At 41.7% G+C, this 23,170-nt stretch overlaps 1 protein-coding gene across 2 annotated transcripts in view; it reads right to left on the reverse strand.

The window, feature by feature from the left end:
* The window catches only part of LOC144499744 (palmitoyltransferase ZDHHC20-B-like), a 100,916-nt gene that overhangs the window by 61,633 nt on the left and 16,113 nt on the right, over positions 1–23,170 (reverse strand). For both annotated transcript variants that reach the window (XM_078222126.1, XM_078222125.1), the window contains exon 3: positions 12,968–13,062. In XM_078222126.1, coding sequence (XP_078078252.1) covers positions 12,968–13,027 — 60 coding nt within the window. In that variant the 5' untranslated portion in view covers positions 13,028–13,062. The remainder of the gene's footprint in view (positions 1–12,967; positions 13,063–23,170) is intronic.

A 23,170-nucleotide genomic window follows, 5' to 3' on the forward strand; every position in this document is an offset into this window, starting at 1 on the left:
TTTCATGGTTGCAGAACATTCCGAAGCATTTTACAGCCACAATTTTATCAAATAGGCTATGCACAATTTCAATTTTTCTAAATTTTAATCTGAATCTGCACCAGTTCTAAATGAACCAAAACATATGTTGGCACACTGCAATAGTTGCTCGAGAGAACACATATGTGAAGATCTGAAAGGCAAGGCAGGAGCAAGACCTGCTCCCATAACAGGTATTTGTGCAACCGTGTTTTTGCAGCTCATAACGTGAAACAACCTAAATAATACTGCAGTGTTTCAGGGAGTACTGGTGTTACTAAAACCCGAGTCTTGCTGTGCATGTCTTAATAATTTCCTGGCAACATTTTTTTCCACTGGTTTGAAGGGTGTAGTCTCTTGCTTTTCTAATTTGCAAATTACAGGAAAACTGTGTAACTCAGACCCTTTATTATCTAAATGACCACTCTTGTGGATTAAGCAATTAGTACACACCAAGTCAACGTGATTCACAGACCTACAATTTCCGTACTTCAAAGCCACAACATCGCCGAGTTGACCTTTCTTGTTAGGATTTCACTGTCACTGAATGACAGTGATTTGCAACAACAACAAAGCATGATCATGGTGAGTAAAGCTCACTACAAAGAACAGCACAGGAACAGGCCCTTCGGCTCTCCAATTTGTTTTGCTGCACGGCAGGGAATGCATTTAAATGGTCTGCTCCTAACAGTGAATATAAAGTACATATAAAACTATAATAAACAGTACCAATACCAACCCATCCCCTGCAAAGTTGCTGTATGACACACCTGCAATCAGAAAATTGGGGTATAATAATCATTAGGTCATGTCCCTTCATTACTGATTCGCCCACCATAGTTGCTCTGTATCTATCCTACCAGATCCTTCTTATATTTTCAGCACCACAATTAGATTAACCCTCAAAACCCAAGGGAATACAAGCCATTTTATGCAACCTGCCTTCATTATCAAACCCTTTATTCTGCACTGCAACAAGGTAATATAACTTTCCTAACATTTGTGCCCAAAACAGAATGCAGTGCTCCAGATGTGTTTTGCCAAGGCTCCACACAACTGAAGGATTATTTCCTCCCATGAATTCCATCCTCTGAGATTAAAGGTCAACATTCCATTGGCTTTATTTGATTATTTTCTGTATCTGTGCACCAAGTTCTTCATTCCTCTCTTGACAATAAGAAATGATGATTTTCCTCAGATCCAAGGTGAATAACCTCACATTGAGGCGAATTTTCCCATTCCGCCTGCCACGGGAATCGTAGCGGGCAAGGAGTGGACCATGGAAAGGTCCGTCAACCTTCAGCGGGATTTTCCAGTTTCGGGGCGAGTGTGGCCGGAAAATCCCACCCATTGAGTCTCATTTGCCACAGTTTTGTCCATCTATTTTCCAAAGCAACATCCGGTTTAAGTTCATACATTTTACTGTGGTTCCCAATTTACTGTCATCTGCAAACTTGGACAAGTCCAAGTCATTAACATATATTTTGAAAAGTTAAGACCGCAGTACAGATCCATGGGGAACACATCTCAGGATAAATCCTTTAAACCCCACCTTCTGACAGGTTCCTACCTCTCAAACAACATTCATTGACACTGCCACATTTGCCATTCTAGCGAGCTCAAAATATTTAACTAGATTAGTTCCATGATAGGGGATGTCCAGCGCTACTCAGATCTGAAACTCATCAACAGCAATATGGATTTATATAGTGTTTTAATGCTATATGGGAGCATAAACCAGACAAAATTTGACCCCAAACCACATGAGGAGATATCAGGAACAAAAGCTTGGTCAGAGATAGGTTTTAAGTAACATCATAAAAGGAGCTGAGACAGGCATAAAGGAGGGATTTACTAAGGGAGTTAGAGCTTACAGATTAGATTGCTGATATCAGGAATGCCGGTGGTAGCTGAAGAAAATTGCAGAATCACAGAATGGTTATAACACAGAAGGGAGCCAACTGGCCCATCATTTCTATAGTGGCTTTCTGAAGGAGCAATTTACCTAGTGCCATTCCCCTGCATTCTCCCCATGGCCTTGCACATTCTGCCTTTTCAGATAATAATCCAATTCCCTCTTGAATGCTTTGATTGAACCTGCCTCCACAACATTCTCAGGTAGTGCATTCCATCCTAACCATTCGCTGCATAAAAAAGTTATTGCTACTGCTTCTTTTGCCAATTATCTTAAATTTATGCTCTCTGGTTCTCGATCTTTCCAATAATGGGAACAGATTTCCCTTACCTACTCTGCCCAGACATCTTACGATTTTAAATACTTCATCAAATTTCCTCTCAGAGGGGAACTGTCCCTACTTCTCCAATCTTTGTAACTTCCCGGGAATCATTCTCGTGAATCTTTTCTGCACTCTCTCTAATGCCTTCACATCCTTCTTAAAGTGTGACACCCAGTGCTGGACGCAATATTCAGTTCATAGAAATCATAGAAATCCTACAGTGCAGAAGGAGGCCATTCGGCCCATCGAGTCTGCACCGAACACAATCCCACCCAGGCCCTACCCCCACATATGTACCCGCTAATCCCTCTAACCTACGCATCTCAGGACTCTAAGGGGCAATTTTTAACCTGGCCAATCAACCTAACCCGCACATCTTTGGACTGTGGGAGGAAACCGGAGCACCTGGAGGAAACCCACGCAGATACGAGGAGAATGTGCAAACTCCACACAGACAGTGACCCAAGCCGGGAGTTGAGGCAGAGCCAGTACTATAGGTATTGTGGGTGCACAGGAGCCCAGAATTGGGGGAACACAGAATTCTCAGAGGGCTGTAGGGCATGAAGAAGTTATAGTGATAGAGAGGGTGGAATCAAGGCATTTACATGCAAAGAGGAGAATTTTAAACTTGAAGTTTGGCTGAAACAGAAGTTAATGTAGGTCAATAAACACAGTGATCATGGGTGAACAGAACTTGATGCGAGTTAGGATAGGGGCAGCAAAATTTTGGATGTACTGAAGTTTATACAGGAAGAGAGACGCAAGGTCAGCTGCAGAGCATCAGAATATTATTCCATCACAGACTAGATTATGAATGTCAACAAGCATGCTACACTATTCAGCTATGAACAACATTAGAACATAGTGCTTTATTCCACTTCTCCATCCCTTCTTTTGCAGCCTTACCACTTATTATCTTATCCATAATCTTTCTGCATGCTACTTGGTCACAGTGGCCTGGACCTCGCAGTTTGTACTGAAGTCAGAGGGCACTCACCACTGACCTCAAACAAAACTGCTCACAAAAAACTAGCTCTCTCTGTGGCATTTATTTCCTCTTCCTTGATATTACATTGTTCCTGTGTCCAGCAACAGTGATGTTATCAAGTAGGCTAAGCAGCTAATTGCATTGTAGAATTCTTCCAGGCAGCAAACCAGGAAGTAAAAATCACCAATTTTCCTCACATTTTAAATTAGATAGTGAAATACAGATTGAGACATATTGTACATATGGGTTTACGGTCGAAGTTGAAACGTCAAACTTTTCAAAAATTAAAATCTCTGGATTTTTATCAGAAGGATGAAATTTGACAATCCACAAATATGTAGACTTCATTTCTAATTTGCCAGAAAGATTATTTAGCAGTAACTTTGGCTTTGTACACCAAGAGTACCATTTTCAGGGTTTTTAATAGTGAGACCAGCAGCATTAAAGTGGAAGTTCATATCATTAAGAGCGATTTCACAAAATTCAGAAATGGGAGCTTCAACAGCACTACATAGATCACCGACAGCAACATCAGGATTTCTGCATTTCACTGCCAGAGGCTGCTGGCAGTTTTGCAGTTGCAATGACAGCAAAAGTTGATAGATGTGTCATAATTACAACAGCAAAATCCAAACCACAATCTTGGTTTCACTCCCATTTGTAGGGCCCCTAATGTATATATTATGCTACACAAACATAAATTAATTGACCTGACATATCATGAGACTACAGTATCAAATCAAACATTCTTTCTCTCCGCAATAAGTTGTTTTTTGGAAAAACTGCAGCTTTATTTATCATTGCACAAAATTGATTAATGGCTACGATAGCAAGCTTGGGCTGGTGCCACATTGCCAAAAAGAAATTAAAACGTTTTGCTATTTCCTCATCCACTTTACTTCTCAACCATTTCTCTACTTAACTAATGCAGAACTTTAACTGCTAGTTTAGAAGAGATTAGTGCCCTATTTTCCCTCTTCCTCCTGCTTTTCCATTACACCATCTCCCACCTATACTCCACTCTTCATCCACTACATCTCCTAATTGTGTGCCTATTTAGGCTTTGGGCCAGCTCCCCAACACATACCCATGGTACTAGTTTCCATTGTTGTGATCACAACAGCTACCTGCGCTAGATAATATTTTCATATTTCTAAAATTTTACATGATGCCAGACATAAATTATTTTTGCATGACCTATATTTTTGGGTCAATTTTTATTTTTATATTTTTTGAAATGCAGGACAGTTGCAGAAAGTTATGAACATACCAGAGTAGTTGTCAAAAGAAAATTAAGTATGATACAATCTAAATATTTATAAGAATTTACATCCCATTGCAACTTTTCCGTAATTTACTAAATTTATTTATTAAAATAAGTTTACATATATAAACTTTAGTGAAGCTTTTCATTATTACTCTGGTTTTAGAATATTGAAGAATAGTAAAAACATGTTTTAACAAACTTCACTACAGATAGGAAGGACCTAGATTCCAATGCCACCTTCCCATATGACAACTTCCTAACTTTAAACTACCAGGAATTGAATGAAAGACAGATGGATCCTCGCTGGAGTGGGAGGAGCGGAAGAAAAAGAACCATGAGTCACCAGGTTTTATGCACACACTAGCAGATGGTTCAAAAGTGGCAGAAGCCTGGAAAGCACTCCCTTCCCATCTGCTCAGTTAAGGATAGAAGACATTGAAAACAGGAAACAAAAATGGACATAAATCAAAATCTTATGACTAAGTAAAATTTTACTTATTTCCCTACCGTATTGCATGAAAATCTGTTACAAAACTACATCAGCCAATTTTACTTGGTGAGGGTGAATTAACTGGAGCTGAAGCAACTGGCATAGGCTCAAAGCCTTTTCAAGAAGCTGAGCAGATCTTAATATACGAAGTCACAAGAAAATCTAGTGTAGGATTCGTTTTTCAATTGAGCAAAAGCGCTTAATTTCCAACCGAGCCAGTTGTCCATTTACACTAATTACCAGAAGCTAGTGCACAGGTGTTTAAATGATAAAGGAATTTGACAGGGTCTATACAGAGAATGTATTTTCACTGGCAGGAATTCCAGGAAAGGAGGAGACCATTTTAAAATCAGAGCTAGTCGTTTAGGAGTGAAATGAAGGAGATTTTTTAAAAAAAACATTGAAGTAGTGGAAATTTGCAACTCTCGGCAGAGGCTGTGGATGATGGGTTAATTGAAGGTGAAATCAGCCAGGCCAATTTTAATTTGTTTGTACATAATGATGCAGCAGTACTGGTTGCTGCAATCTCAAGGGAGGCTAAGGCACACAGAACCACAAATAAATCCTTAATTCAAACAGGTACAAAGCAACATTCAAACAATTGCAACGATTACAAAATTTTACCACACAGGATGCCATTCAACACAAGTAAAAAGTTATCCACAGTCCCAATTCTCCACTTTTTTCATACCCATCTAATACTTTTCAAATATTTATCCACTTTCCATTTAATAACAATGAATTCCATTTCCACCATAGTTTCTGGAAGATTACTCAATTTCTTAATAGCTCTGATTAGAAATAAAATCTTCTAGTTTATCCTCTCTCTTTGGGGAGTGGGGGAGGCGGAGTAGAAGGTGACTTAAACAAATGTCCTTTAGTTAACAACTCTTACCACTGGAAACAGCTTTTCTCCAATTTCCTTACAAACAAGTTTTTAAACTTAACAAGTCTGAACAGTTCTATCAAAAGTTCTTCTATACCTTGTTTGCACCAACAAAAAAGGCATTTTTTTCTCATTTTTATTCAGAATTACAGTTTCCTTTCCCACATATTACTACAGTGAATCTCTTTCTTTCCATGGTCTTGATATCCTACTTAAGGTGTCCACAAAGATGCAAAGTAAAGCAATGTTAATCTTTTAAACAATTTTTCTACACAGGTGGCAAACAATTCGGAGAGAGCAGGACGGGAGGATGAAAGGTACCACCGAATTTCAAAATAGTCTACAGTTTAATTCTAATAATGAAAAAAGCTTTTTGGACTAAATTATACTAAAAATACATCTGCTCTGCCAAAATACAGAATATTTAGATTTTAGTTTTAAAACTTCATCTTAGTTACATACAAGAAAGCAACAATTTCAATCACTGTCTTCACACCTTTAACAGTGATCAACATTTTAGATTTTGCGACAAATTTTCTTCCTAAAATTATTCAGCAAAATAAACACACACCTCCCAAGGGTAAATCACTGGAATTAGTTTATTTTATGCCTTACAATTTCTGTGAGCACATGGTACAGCTTTTAACAGCTACAGTGATTAGGAGTGTCAAACACAAGTCAGATGTGATAAGGATAAGAGAAATATGGCCATTATGACTAAAATAAAACTTACACAGGTGGGAAAAATAAACAACAGAGTGGAAAAGAAAAGGTCATGCTGGAAATTACACAAGAATGATTTCACAGAAGCAAATAACCAAGCATGCCAAAACTCAGAGATCTAAGTTGAGAGAATAATGAACTGAAGGAAATTTGTAGTAGTAAGAGGGTTGTATTGGAGAAATTAATGGTACTGAAGGTTGATAAGTCTCCCGGATCTAATATTCTGCATCCCAGAATGTTGAAAGAATCATAGAATCCCTACAGTGCAGAGGCGGCCATTTGGCCCATCAAGCCTGCCCGTACCCCCACGTATTTACCCTGCTAATCCCCCTGACACTAAAGGGCAATTTGGCATGGTCAATCAACCTAATCTGCACATCTCCGGATTGTGCGAGGATATCGGAGCACCTGGAGGAAACCCACGCAGACACAGGGAGAACGTGCAAACTCCAAACAGACAGATAGGTTGGAATAGGCTGCTGAGAGACATAGATAGGATGCAAAGCTGGGCTGAAAAATGGCAAATGGAGTTTAACCCTGATAAATGTGAGGTGATTCATTTTGGTAGGACTAATTTAAATGTGGATTACAGGGTCAAAGGTAGGGTTCTGAAGACTGTGGAGGAACAGAGAGATCTTGGGGTCCATATCCACAGATCTCTAAAGGTTGCCACTCAAGTGGATAGAGCTGTGAAGAAGGCCTATAGTGTGTTAGCTTTTATTAATAGGGGGTTGGAGTTTAAGAGCCGTGGGGTTATGCTGCAACTGTACAGGACCTTGGTGAGACCACATTTGGAATATTGTGTGCAGTTCTGGTCACCTCACTATAAGAAGGACGTGGAAGCGCTGGAAAGAGTGTAAAGGAGATTTACCAGGATACTGCCTGGTTTGGAGGGTAGGTCTTATGAGGAAAGGTTGAGGGAGCTAGGGCTGTTCTCTCTGGAGTGGAGGAGGTTGAGGGGAGACTTAATAGAGGTGTATAAAATGAGGAAAGGGATAGATAGAGTGAACGTTTAAAGACTATTTCCTCAGGTGGATGGAGCTATTACAAGGGGGCATAACTATAGGGTTCATGGTGGGAGATATAGGAAGGATATCAGAGGTAGGTTCTTTACGCAGAGAGTGGTTGGGGTGTGGAATGGACTGCCTGCAGTGATAGTGGAGTCAGACACTTTAGGAACATTTAAGCGGTTATTGGATAGGCACATGGAGCACACCAGGATGATAGGGAGTGGGATAGCTTGATCTTGGTTTCAGATAAAGCTCGGCACAACATCGTGGGCCGAAGGGCCTGTTCTGTGCTGTACTGTTCTATGAATTGAATCCGGGTCCCTGGCACTGAGAGGTAGCAGTACTAATCACTGTGCCACCGAAAGAGGCGACTATGTCAATCATGGATGCTTTGATGATCATCTTTCAAAATTGTATAGATTTTGGAATGTTTGCTGCAGATTGGAAGGCAACAAATTTAAGTAGGGAATGAGAAAACAAGGAAATACAGAACTGCTAGCTTTGCATTAGCAGGGAAAGTGCTTAAATCTATTAGAAAGGATGTGATAAATGGACACTTGGATAATAATGATCTGATTGTGAACAGTGAACATGGAATTATGAATGGAAAATCATGTTTTAATGAACCTGTTGGAGTTACTTTTGAAGGTGTTACTAACAAAATTGATAAAAGGGTAGTCAGTGGACATAGTTTATACTTGGGAGTAGCAGCAGGCTTTTGACAAAGCCTCCAAACGTGGTTAGTTAGCAAAATTAAAGCACATGGGATTAAAGCACAGGTGATGTACTGGCATTAATTAAGGGATGTGCAAGGGGTACCAATCAAGTGGGCTGCTTTGTCCTAGATGGCACTGAGCCTCTTCAGTGTTGTTGGAGTTGCACTCATCCAGGCAAGTGGAGAGTATTCCATCACGCTGACTTATGCCTTGTAGATGGCGGACAGACTTAGGGAGTCAGGAGGTGAGTTACTAGTCACAGGATTCCCAGTCTCTGAACTGCTCTTGTAGCAACAGTATTCAGCAGTAGCCCCCAGGATGTTGATAGTGGTGGATTCAGTGGTGGTAATGTCATTGAAGGGGAGAAGGTTAGATTCTCTCTTGTTGGGGATGATCATTGTCTGGCACTTGTGTTGCAGGAATGTCACTTGCCAGCCCAAGCCTGGATATTGTCCAGGTCTTGCTGCATTTGGACACTGACTGCTTCAGTATATGAGGAGTCACCAATGGTGCTGAACATTGTGCAGTTAACAACCAACATCTGCACTTCTGACCTTATGATGGAAGAAAGGTCATTGATGAAGCATGACTGGGCCCAGGACACTACCTGGAGGACCTCCTGCAGTGATGTCCTGGAACTGAGATCTCCAACCATCTTTGTGCCATGTATTAATTCCAAACAGGAGAGAGAGAGACCCCCCCGCCCCGCCCGATTCACTCCAGTTTAGCTAGGATGCCTTGATGTCACACAGTCAGATGCTGCCTTGATGTCAAGAGCAATAACTCTCACCTTTGGAATTCAGCTCTTTTATCCACATATGAACCAAAGCTGTAATGAGATCAGGAGCTGAGTGACGCTGGGAGAACCCACACCGAGCATCAGTGAGCAGGTTATTGCTAAGGAATTGTTGTTTGATAGCACTGTTGATGACCCCTTCCATCACTTTACTGATGATCGAGAGTAGATTGATGTGGTAGTAATTGGCTGGGTTGGATTTGTCCTGTTTCTCATGTACAAGACATTCCTGGGCAATTTTTCACATTGCTGGGTAGACGTCAGTGCTGTAGCTGTATTGGAACAGCTTGGCTAGGGGCATGGCAAGTTCTGGACCATATCTCTTCAGTACTATTGTCATCGTCAGGGTCCATAGCCATTTTATTTTCCATTGCCTTCAGCCGTTTCTTGATAGCAAGTGGAGTGAATTGAATTGACTGAAGAATGACATCTATGATGTTGGAGACCTCCAGAGGAGGCCGAGATAGATCATCCAATTGACACTTTCGGCTAAAGATTGTTGCGAATGTTTCAACCTTATCTTTTGCACTGATGTGCTGGGCTCCTCCATTATTGAGGATGGGGATATTTGTGGAGCCACCTCCTCCAGCGAGTTGCTTAGCTGTCCACCGCCATTCACGACTGGAAGGACTGCAGAGCCTAGATCTGATCTGTTGGTTGTGGAATTGCTAAGCTCTGTTTATTACTTGCTGCTTATGCAGTTTGGCATGCAAGTAGCTCTGTGTTGTAGCTTCACCATGTTGACACCTCATTTTTATATATACCGATTGTTGCTCCTCATGTCCTCCTGCACCCTTCACTGAACTAGGGTTGCTTCCCTGCCTTGGTAGCAATGGCAAAGTCAGAGATATACTGGGCCATGAGGTTACAGATTGTGGTCGAGTACAATTCTGCAGTTGCTAATGGCCCACTGCCTTGTGGATGCTGAGTCGAGTTGCCAGATCGTTTCAAAATCTAGCCCATTTAGCATGGTGGTAGTGCCACACAACACAATGAAGGGTACCCTCAATGTGAATAACCTACTCTTGTTCCTATCAAGAAAAAGAAAACTAAACTGATTGAAATGTGCGTTCTTTTGAGCTCTCAGAGTCAAGTTAAACAGTATTATGTTTGTTATGTCTTCTGCAAGCTTATAAAATATGCATGCTTTCTGCCATTAAAAGCTCTTAACACTCAATGAATTAAAACAACTTGAAAATTACATGCAATAAAATACTTCAACAACATATGCAATCTTACTCAAGTCAAATCCTATATATCACACTATAATGCAATGTCATTTTCAAGGAACAATGACTGATCAGAGATAATTTGATTGTTTAAGTAAACTGAAATACACTTTACAATGAATCATTGCATGCCAAAGGTTGCATTAGCTAAATAAGATATTTAGACATTCCATGCCAAAGATTAGCTAAATAAGATATTTAGAAACAGCAAGTCACCACTTCAGACCTTTGGCAGAGAATTGACTTTAAATATCAAGGCTTTCACAACAGCACAAAAAAATCAGAGATCTCTAGTGCTGTAGGTCTTGGATTTCATTTGGCATCACCTTTTACCTTGCTGCTTCTTCTCTCATATCTAATTAACATTTGCAGCCATCTGTTATTTTTACGTGAACCTGGCTGCAGAGAGCAGCAGATTTCAGGAAAAAAAATCAAAATATGTAAAATGCATTACACCCATTAGACGCTGATGAAGGCTGATATCCTTTCAGAAAATGTAATATTGTTCACACCATTTTGCCTCCTCTTCAGCAGTATTGTGAATTCAACTGCAAATAAAGTCCCCATGGAATAAGTAAACTTCCCATTTGTTAGTGGACATCAGAAATCTCAATATATTAAACCACCTGATGGTTGACTTATTGCTGTGGGAAAGCATAGAAACATAGAAAATAAGAGTAGGAGTAGGCCTTGTGCCCCTCAAGCCTGCTCTGCCATTCAATAAAATCATGGCTAATCAGACATTTCAATGCCTTTTACACACACTATCCCCATAACCCTTTTTATGTTAATCAGAATCCTATCAATCTGTACTTTAAACATACTCTGAGTTTCCACAGCCCTCTGGAATAAAGAATTTCAAAGATTCATAAACCTCTGTGTAAAGAAATTTCTCCTCATCTCAGTCCTAAGTAGCATACATCCCCCTTATTGTGAAATTGTATCCCCTGCTTCTAGACTCTCCAACCAAGGGAAACCTCTTACTTGCATCTGCCCTGTCTATTCCTTTAAGGATTTTGTGGGTTTCAATGAGATCACCTCTCATTCTTCGAAATTTTAGAGAATACAGGCCCTGTTTGCTCAATCTCTCTTATAAGACAGTCCTGTCATCCCTGAAACTGATAAACCTTTGTTGCAGTCTCTCTGTAGCAATCATGAGGTAAGGAGACCAAAACTGCACACACTACTCCAGGTGCAGTTTAACCAAGCTTCTATACAATTGAAGCAAGACATCACTACTCCTGTACTCAAATCCTCTTGCAATAAAGGCAAACATTCCATTAGCCTTCCTAATAGCTTACTGCACCTGCATGTTAGCCTTCAGTGACTTATGGACAAGAACACTCAGGTCCTTTTGTACACCTACACTTTCTAATTTCTTTCTATTTAGGACATACTCTGCACATCTGTTTCTTCTACTAAAGTGGATTACCTCACATTTTTCCACATTATATTCCATCTGCCATGTTCTTGCTACTGACCAAGTCTGTCCAAATCCTCCTGTAGCCGCTTTAACATCTTCGTTACAACACACATTCCTTTAGCTTTGCTGTCTCAGTGCCAGGGACCCAGGTTCAATTCCAGCCTTGGGTGACTGTCTGTGTAGAGCTTGCACGTTCTCCCAGTGTCTGCATGGGTTTCTTCCCACAGTCCAAAGATGTGGAGGTTAGATGGATTGGCCATGCTAAATTGCCCCTTAGTGTCCAAAGATGTTAAGTAAGATGGATTAGCCATGGTAAATGCTTGGGGTTAGGGCAGGGGGACCTGGCCTGGGTAAGGTGCTCTTTCAGAGAGTTGGTGGGCCTTGGATTCTTAAACGAAGTTAAGAATATCTGAAGTTTATCTTCAAACCATCTGCCTAGGTAAGTTAAAAGTATTGTTTATCAAGACTCTCACATTGGGTTTCTTTTTCATTTAAGGTTACTCTCCATCTCAGAGAAACTGTCATCTTGGATCCCCGAATTAAACAAAATTGATATTGGATAACCTATAAAGTAATCCAGAGATTAAATTTACATTAACGTGCTTTCTGATGCTGGTAATTAGGGGTATAGAAACTATAACATTTCAGTCACAGTTGAGGTCATAGAAGAACTCAGCCAGTACTGAAGTCTCTCTGCTTTAATGTGTCCTGAACAGCATGCAGAATCAAACAAATTTGCAATCTCCATTAATCCCCCTGCGAGTTGTTTTCTGGCTGATCCTGCAGCCCACACAGCACAAAAAAATAATATTCCCAAACTGTGAGGAGTGATTAAAAGCTTTAATAATACCTATGTAATTTTCAAAGGTGAAATAGTGAGAATGAGAGAAAATACCTCAGACTCAACATACATTCTTTTAAGAATTATCACTGAATACTCACCAACTCCAGCAAGAAAATACGTATTGACAAATGGTTAGGTGTCAGTCCTAACCTCTGAAATATTGAGTTAGAATTTGGTGCAATTGACATTTTTATTGAAATTCAGACAGCTGCAGTTTACTGTCAAATTCCCATATTTAATATTTTACATTCTATTTCTTTATTAGAATTAACATTTTCCTGAATTTTCAAATTAGAATCACTCAGAATCGACAAGTGTTCTCGGGCAATGCAGCACTCACCTCTTTTAAAGGATTGGCTGGGGATGTAAAAATGGTCTTCCAATAGGACCACACAAACATGACAAAAGATAGATGGAACACCACGAGGTAGATAACTGAAACAGAGAATGGAATAAAGCATTTAAGTTAGCAAAACTTACAATGCTCTATTGCTGGCAGTGCATACTTTGCAGAAGTGCAAACTATAACGAAATTCTAGAATCACAGAAACTTACAACACATTTGGCATGTTGGTTGTGCCAACTCTTTGCCAGAGCATTTTAAAAATGAATCTCAGTGCCCTGTGCCTCCCCTCTGAAAGAAATACCCAACTTTCCCTTAAAAATATAACATTCCCTGTGGCGAAACATTACATGCTCAAACAACTATATAAAAATAAATTTCTCCCAATGGTTACATTTATAAAGTGCATTTAACATAGATGACCTAAAATGCTTTGCAGAAACTAAAAGGAAGCAAAATTAATTTATGGAAATTGAAGGATAGACTATGGACTTTAACCTCAAGTTTAGTTGAAAAGATGGGCTTTTTTTTTTAGAAGCAGAGAGATTGCAATGTAAAGGGGTTTGGGGTGGGATTTCCAAAGAGAAAGCCCAAGGTAAGAGAAGGACCACCACCAATGAAGAGCGAAGCGGGGGGGTGGAGGGTCGGTCAGAACTGGAAGACTGAAGAATGCAAAGTCACATACAAAACTGGAGGAAGTAGCAGTGATAGAGAGGGGCAAGACACTAGAGGGATGGTAAGAGAAGCCACAGAGGGAAATATGCAAGCTCCATTTACTCAGGTCAAAGTTAAACTTTGCAATGGTAGTCCCACAAAGCTGGACAGTGGAGGAAAGGCAAGGAACGAGGATTGTGTCTAATGCTACGGATAAGTCGAGAATGACAAGGACGAATAAAACACCTTAGTGACAATCATAAAGGCGCTCCACTCAAGATAAGTTAGTACTGACACTAAAAGGAAAGTGGAAACCATACTCAAGGAATTCTAACAATGCATTTTGGAAAAATCAGGTGCTGTTAAGACGTGACAATCTTAAAAGAAATGGAGGTTAGAAATGAGTTGGGAACTGGAGAGGACAGATAGATCAGATTTTTGAGGGGGAAGATTTGAGAGGGAGACTGATGCTATCTGAAGAAACGGACCCCTTTAAAATGCCAATTAACATGTCCACTAATTGCCATTCCAAGGAATCTAAGGTATATTGTTTTGGTCTCCTTATTTAAGTTGGGATATGCTTCCATAGAGGCAGTTCAGAGAAGGTTCATTCGGCTTATTCTTGGCATGATGGGGTTGTCTTGAGGAAAAGTTGATCAGGTTGAATCAATACTTATTGGAGTTTAGAAGGTTGACAGATGATCATATTGAAACATACAAGGTTCTGAGGGATCTTGGCAGAGATAGATACTAAAAGGATGTTGTATAAGTTTCTAGAACTAGGGATAATCTAGAACTAGGAGGGATATATTTACATTGGAGGCAGTTCAGAGATGGGTCACTTGGTTGATCCCTGGGATTAAGGGACTGTTTTATATGGAAGGATTCAGCAGATTGGGTTTATATTAATTGAAGTTTTGAAGAAAGTGAGATGATCTTACTTAAACTTAAAGTTCCGAGGAGGGTTGACAGGATGATTCTGAAAAGATGTTCCCCCTCATGGCGGAACTTAGAACAAGAAGGCAGAGTTTCAAATGAAGACGAGGAGGAATTTCTTCTCAGAGAGCCATTCATCTTTAAAATTCTCTTTTCAGGACAGCAATGGAGGCTGGGCCATTGAATATATTCAAGATTGAGTTAGAAAGATTTATGATCCGCAAGAGAGCCAACAGTTATGGGGAGCAGACAGAAAAGTGGAGTTCAGACCACAATCAAATCAACCATGATCTTATTGAAAGGCAGAACAGGTTCATGGGCCTACTGCTACTTCTTATGTCTACATTATGATGTGGAGATGCAGGAATTGGACTGGGGTGGGCACAGTAAGAAGTCTCACAACACCAGGTTGAAGTCCAACAGGTTTATTTGGTATCACGAGCTTTCAGAGCGCTGCTCCTTCATCAGGTGAGTGCATTGAGTCCCCATTCACTTGAAGAAGGAGCAGTGCTCCGAAAGCTCGTGTTACCAAATAAACCTGTTGGACTTTAACCTGGTGTTGTGAGACTTCTTACTACATTAAAATGTTCTGTATACTTTGTAGCATATTAACCTAGAAAACCTGATACTGTATAAAAGTCATTCCATCCTATCCTTAGTAAGCTAAAATTCCCAATAGGAATTATCAACAAATATCATATTATTGAACTTCAAACTACTAGATTACTAACAACCTAACAGATGAGAAGAGACAAATGTAACTCCTGAATGAGCAACTTCTTCTGTAACAGTAGTATTAGCCACGGTCCAATGGATAGTTGGCATCACAATTCAGCACAATAAAACAATCCAAGTGCTCCAAATTTGCTAGCTGGTAACAAAAATTGACAGTAGTAAACATAGCAAATATTACATTATATTTATAAAAGCATTCAATTATAGAACACGGGGCAAAAAATTTAATTTGTAACAAAGTGATAGAGGGTTTCAGGGGATTTTAAAAAAAAGATATTACAACCTCTTCTTGCTATCCAACAATAGTGTATGAGAACTCTAATTTCATCTCAAAACTCAATGAACTTGATTGGTAGAGTATCAACCAATTCTGTTGCTGGAATTCATTCCATTTAGCTCCTGCCAATTATACATACCGATTGTAATTTCAATGTGTTTTGGTCACAGTTCTCAAAGTGTAGAAAGTAATTTTAAGCCAAATAAGAGTGAATCTCAACAGCAGTACAGAAAAAAAAACAAGGGGCTTACTTTTCGGTGGCTTCTGTAGCAACTACTCCTAAACCACTGATTTGTAAAGTCAAATGTCTTGGAGATGTACAATTAAAACTTGGGAAGTGATCTCTGGGCTGAGGTTACATCAATTCTGCAGCAATATGTGATCCGAGTAGTTAAACAGGTTTCCTGTCAGAGCTAATGCTTGTGCTCCTGGCACATTTTTCTATTTCAGCATTTCGCATCCACTTGCACTCCTTTGTGCACCCCTTCCTCTGTGGAATGTTCTCAGGTCATTTGGCTTCTTGTTTTGGTGTCATCCATGGCTTTTCATCGGAGGCAGAAGGCTGTGGATTAATTCACAAAGAGCTGCTTCCGCTGGCTCCCTTCCTATTTTGCCCAGTTTCCATTTCAGGGTGGATTCAACAATGATGACTACACATGAACAAAACAGATGTTCCAAAGTAATGCACACAAACTTTAACAGAACTACACACATTTGCATATCATGTCTGGCCAGGATCTTCTCCAATATCTGTAGAGACCTTGTCTGATGAGGGAACGGTCTACACAGATGAGCAATTTGGCTTATGTAGGCAAGTCTGTCCCAGTGAAAAATAGTGGGGCAATGGTTACCAAGGCATGTACTGCATTTCATGCCTTTTATCCCAGATAATTTCCACTTTCAAATCTTATGTTGTCCCAAGATCTTGGGGGGGGGGCGGGGGTGATTTTGCTGGCCTTGCCAAGGCTGGTGCAGATTGCACCAACCCCGGAAAATAGCATACAGGCCAAAAAATGGGCTTTGCACCTGCTGCTGAATGATTTATAATCGTCCTGCTCCCTTTTCTACTGTTGTAAACCAGACACCGATTAGCAATTAAATGTGCTTCGCACATTCGATGCTGGATTCTCCAGCTCCAAGAACCTTCAAACCATTAGGCGCGGTGCAAGCCCAATGTGTCTCCCAGTGCACCGAGAGATCAGGGCGCCCTTTCAAAAGGGCCTGGTCGCTTTGCAGCCAGGATCACCAGCCTGTTTGGGCTCCTCCCAGAATCAGATGGAGTATGGGAGTAAGCTTGCAGGGAACATAAAAACTGACTGTAAAAGTTTCTAGGTATGTTAGGAGCAAAAGATTGAAGATAAATGTAGGTCCCTTATAGTCAGAAACAGAGCATGCTCTATGCTCCCCATGGCGTAATGGTGCCCCATTCATGAACCGCAAAGAATTCCACTCCCTTAATGTCCAGACCATCTGTGACAGTGCCAAGTGCATCCTGCAGGTGTGTGACTGGCTCCTGGGCAGCATCCATGATAGCTACATCCTTGGTCACTCTCAGGTCCTGGTGGTCTTTGAGAGAGAAAAGCAGCTAGTGTTGGCTCCTCAGGGACAAGGGATGCCCCCTCAGGATTTGGCTAATGATGCCTGTGCAGAGGCCACAGAGTGCAGCTGGGACACGTTACAACTTGCGTATTGATGCAGCGTATAGTCAGCTCAAGATGCCGTTCCGGTGCCTAGACCTGTCAAGGGAGCCCTCCAGTATAGGCCCCAGAGGTGTGAAGTGGTGCGCTGCGCACTCCATAACCTGGTGCTGCAACAGGGTGAGGAGTACACAGAAGACTGTCACATCTCCTCAGGTGAGGAAGACATCAGGGAGGGTCCTGATGGCGAACCCCCGGAGGCGGCAGAGGAAGGGCCTTGAGCAAGTGCCACCATCCAAATAGGGTGCAGAGCTCAGGGCACCTTGATTGCTTCTCATTTTGGGGATGCCCAGGCCAGGGTGGACACCTAGCATGGGTCCCTCCATGCAGGGTGGGCTTTCTTCAACTGTGTACAGTCAGCAAAAAGTCAGCCCTGTCTGTGCTCCTTTCATGGATAGGATACAGATACCCACGGCCCAAATGATGCTCCTCGTTACCAGGATCACACCAGCATCACTGTCATGAATGTGTGAGGAAAGCTCAACCATCCAACTGGCATTCTCGCAGAAAGGCAATGGAGGAGGTGCCGTTGGTTGGCATCCAGCATAGATCTGGAGGATGGCAGTACGTACAGGAATGAAATGGGAGTGAGGCAGCTCTAGGAAGGTGCATAAAGTGATATTTAACACATTACATCATAGCTTACATCAGTGGTCACTATCTCATCATGCTGATCACCCGTGCCCATGTGTGACTATAATATCTGGACGTTCCTAACCCTACCACTTCGTCTAGGTGCTTTTCCAGGATCCAGAGCTGAGGCAGAGGTGGTCAGCTGTCTGCCATGCCCTGTTGTCGGAGATAACCTTGGTGGACGCCCTCTGGAGGACCAGGACCTGGAGGGCCCCGACCTGCTTTCCGGCAGTACGGGTGTGCCACCTTCCTGGATGTGCTGGACTGGTGATATGTCAAGTCACAGGGGTGGGGTGGAGGGAGGGTCAGATGGTCTGGACACCCCAGGGTCCCCTGGGTGGAAGGTCTTAGGCTATGCACTGGATGATCTTCTTCCTGTGGATGTCTGGGACCCCTGGGGTTTTCCATGGGATAGAGGGGCAGTTGCAGCGAGATCCAGAAGTCATGCCGTCTGTTGGCACTGACACTTGTAGATGCCCACAAGTGCCTGCACCATGCAGTTCATGCCCTGCACCATGCATTCATCCCCCACCATGGAGTGCACGTCATGCAGTAAGGTTTCCACGGCGAACACTACCTTTACAGTGCTGGCCTGGTTGCCTCAAGAGTGCCGGTGACATCTCCTCAGACTGAAGGCGATGGGGCTCTTCCAGACAAACTCGCAATCCAAGGTGGGATGATGAACTCCCTTCCTGATACTTGTGACTCTATCTTTGCAGCTCCAGATGACCGAGTCCAGCTGCACATCATCTGTATAGGGCTGAGCTGAGTCCTGGCCTCCAGCATTCCTGGGACATTCCTGCCTCCGCCTACTGTGGATCATCAGCAGTGAGGTGCTGACCACTGAGTGACCCAGAGCCTGCACACTAATATGGCTCACCAAGGTGCAAGTATCTGCCCTGGTGGAGGGTGCGGGGGACAGTTGTTATGCCTCTTCCATGCTGAGCTGTGATATCTCTTTCTCTGAGCTGTTTGGGCCTATTATCGCCAGAGGTCAAGAGGATAGACTGGGCTGGTCGACTGATGGGTGAAGGCATTAGTGCATAGTAGAGGTATAAGGATAGCAGAAATATAATTCACGAATGGCTGGTACCATGGCTGGATTTGTTGAGGGTTCTCACTTTTGTCTCTTGCCCCTCTCCAACCAGCTCTAGGGCCCTCTCCTCTAAGGGTGTGCGAAGTGGTTAGAAAATCTTAATGCAATCATGCAGTCAGCATAGCTTTGTGAAAGGTAAAAATGTTTGCCTTATTGGTGCAGCTGAATTACCTGAACAGAAAAAAAAAGCGCAAAACCTGACAGGCATCAGCCTCATTTCCAAAGACTGACGATAATGACTGAGGAAACACCCGTTTCCCACATTGCTTTAAAAGTACTTCACTGGCTGTAAAGATCTTTGCAATATGTTGAGGTTGTGATATGTGCCATATAAACATGTCTTTATTTTGTTTGCTGTGTGGGGATTGGTGAGGTCCCACAGGATTTTGGTGATAGAGAACATTGTTCCCTGCCATCATGGAGTGATTCGGATGAAAGCATTGAGAAACACAAGTTCACAAATGATACAAAGATATGTGTAGATGTAAAAACATAACGTTAGATGAGGGAGAGAGATTGTAAGCAACTTGATGCAATTTGTGAATTACCTTACATATTATTACACAGAGTATGCAGCAAAAAAAAAAGCCATTTGGTCCAATGAGTCAATGCCCATCCTTATGCTCCACTCAAGTCTCCCCTGCTCGTTTCTAATCAAAATGTGCCAGCGTAACTATTGTCATGCCCAGAAGACACGAAGGAAAAAATGTATACATACATCCTGCTGACTTTGTAAACTTTTTAAAAAAATGGACAAAGGCTGAAGCCTGACTAGCTACAGCTCACACGAAAGGAATTTCTCGCCTTCAGAAAACGACAAGAATCTTGCTATCTCCAAAGAGAGGCAAACGCCCCCGACTACAGAAAGTAAATTCCAAGGAAATGCACATAGACCTTTTACATTTCTCTGGCCAGTGGAGATGTTACAACTGGGTGGTCAGGTCCCACAGATGATCCCTGGCTCGACAGACCATAACATTTATTTTGTTTAGCAATGCAGATGAACAGAATTGCAGGATTGCCAATTAACTTTTAACAAAATAAAACCTTTACAGAACAAGATTAACTAGAATGCACTACTCCTTCATCCCAGCTAAACCTTTACAGATGCACACATTTGTAAGTTTAAAGGGAATATTAGGGGGGGCTTCTTCACGCAGAGAGTGGTGGGAGTGTGGAATGAGCTGCCAGATAAAGTGGTAAATGCGGGGTCACTTTTAACATTTAAGAAAAACTTGGGCGGGTTCATGGATGAGAGGGGTGTGGAGGGATATGGTCCAAGTGCAGGTCAGTGGGACTAGGCATAAAATGGTTCGGCACAGACAAGGGCCAAAAGGCCTGTTTCTGAGCTGTAATTTTCTATGGTTCTATGGTAAGGATTACACAAGTTACAAAACATATTCTAATTTTCTCAGTAAGTACACAGTCCACGTATACCAATGAGCACATCATACTCTGAAACAAAGTGACAGATACTACTCAAAGCAACTTTGTGAATTTCTCCGTCCAGTTTTAAATTGCCTGTTCTCACCTACACCGTTTTTTACTCAAATTGTGTACCAGTGCTGATTGCAGGACTGATTCACCCTTGCATGCTTCTCCCATTGTGGAAGTCAGCACTATTGGAAAAATGGATCACTCCAGTTTCAGCCAGCTCTGGAGGAATACACCAGTGGACTTTTGACTCACGTGAAACAATAATTCCCATTTTGTCTGTGGTCTTTGCCATGTACCTTTTTTTTCCCACTTATCCCCCTTTTGTTGTGTGAATGTACCAGGAGCTGCGTTACAAACACTCTCGCTGCATTTTGAATGTGTGCAAACTAAATTAAACTTTAATTTTACCTTATTTCGAGTTTACTGTGGGTTATTAATAGAGAATTGGATCACTCCAAATCTGAGGCGATTGGGAAAAATACACCACCACATAAAAACGGGGGAAATCAAAAAACACCTGTTTACAGATGGGTAGAGGGGAAAATTCAAGGCTGTTTTAAATTAAACACCCTCCTATCTGTAACATTATCTATTCTCCTCTCCCTCAAATGCTGGTCTATTTCTTTTTAAATGCATCTATATGATTCACTTCAACTGTGGTGGTGAGTTCCAGATTCTTACTACTCTTTGGGTAAAGAAGGTTCTTCTGAATTCCTTATTTGATTTTTTGGTGACTATCTTATAGTTATGCTCTCCCCCAGAAGTGGAAACTTCTTATCTACTCTGTCAAAGCCTTTCATAATTTTTAAAGAGCTCTATTGGGTCATACCTCAGCATTCTTTCTTCAAAAAAAAAGACAGTCTGTCAATCCCATCCTGATATGTAAACCCATGCTTTCTGGTATAATCTTTTAAAAAATTTTCTGCACTCTCTCCAGTACTTCTATATCATTTATATAATACATTGACCAGAATTGCATACCTATTGGCAGGACTTGCAGATAGTGAGGAGCATTGTCAGAAGCTACAGAAGGATATAGATAGGCTGGAAATTTGGGCAAAGAAATGGCAGATGGAGTTCAATCCTGATAAATGCGAAGTGATGCATTTTGGTAGAAATAATGTAGGGAGGAGCTATACGATAAATGGCAGAACCATAAAGGGTGTAGATATGCAGAGGGACCTGGGTGCAAGTCCACAGATCCTTGAAGGTGACGTCACAGGTGGAGAAGGTGGTGAAGAAGGCATATGGCACGCTTGCCTTTAATAGGACGGGGCAGAGAGTATAAAAGTTGGGGTCTGATGTTGCAGATGTATAGAACGTTGGTTTGGCCGCATTTGGAATACTGCGTCCAGTTCTGGTCGCCACACTACCAGGAGGACGTGGGGGCTTTGGAGAGAGTACAGAGGAGGTTTACCAGGATGTTGCCTGGTATGGAGGGGCTTAGTTATGAGGAGAGATTGGGTAAACTGGGGTTGTTCTCCCTGGAAAGACGGAGGATGAGGGGAGACTTAATAGAGGTGTATAAAATTATGAAAGGCATAGATAGGGTGAACGGTGGGAAGCTTTTCCCCAGGTCGGTGGTGACGTTCATGAGGGGCCATAGGTTCAAGGTGAAGGGGGGGAGGTTTAACACAGATATCAGAAGGACATATTTTACACAGAGGGTGGTGGGGGCCTGGAATGCGCTGCCAGGAAAGGTGGTGGAGGCGGACACACTGGGAACGTTTAAGACTTATCTAGATAGCCATATGAACGGAGTGGGAATGGAGGGATACAAAAGAATGGTCTAGTTTGGACCAGGGAGCGGCATGGGCTTGGAGGGCCGAAGGGCCTGTTCCTGTGCTGTATTGTTCTTTGTATTCTAAGTGTGGTCTAACCAAAGTTCAATACAGATTTAGCATAACTTCCATACCTTTCAATTCTATCTCTATAGAAATAAAGCCATGTGCTTGGTTTGCATTTTCGCAGCCTTGTTAATCTGTGGTGAAATTTCTAGCGATGGATGTATTCATAGATTCCTTTGTTGCTCTACCTCATTTAGTCTCCCACTTCCTGCTCCCAAAATGAGTGGAGAGATGCTAGGGTGGTTTTCCCTTTTCCACCTCTTAACTGATTGCAACAAGATACATTTTAGTGTTTTAACCCCTTGAGTGCTGTGACTCAAGAACAGACACAAGACAGGCTCTCTCATAATTTTGAAAAAATATACATTTATTTCTCAACACCCAATTGTTTTTACAACAGCACTCACACACACACACGAGAAAATACTATCACAAAAGACATTTCAAAAACATATGTTCATGCTAAGTCCAAGAAGTCATGATTATGCTTGAGATTTTGAGATGGAAGCTGGGACTATCACAGATGATTCCCTTTTGGCTCACCGAGGAAATGGAGGTTGGAAGTTTCTGGTGATAAATTTAGAATGGTTTACTCCTGGCAACAACAGATTTCTATCTTTACTCCAGTTGAGGTGCAGCTAAGCCCCTGTAGTGAAGATCTGGCTTGGATCTTCAAATTGGTATGCAAATGGCTAGACCAACTTCTTTGCCTGTTAGTGGATTCTAAACAGGGTTCTTCCTTTTCTGTGCAGAATCTCATCCCTCCCAGGCCACCTTTACTCCCAGAGAGACATTATGTTGCTCTCAAAAAATGTCTTAATAAATGTTTCTTATCCTAAGCATGTTTCTGCCAGGTGATCATAGGATTAGTATTCCCACTCTCCACAC

The sequence above is a fragment of the Mustelus asterias genome, chromosome 10, assembly GCF_964213995.1.
Source record: "Mustelus asterias chromosome 10, sMusAst1.hap1.1, whole genome shotgun sequence".
NCBI classification, from domain to species: Eukaryota; Metazoa; Chordata; class Chondrichthyes; order Carcharhiniformes; family Triakidae; genus Mustelus; species Mustelus asterias.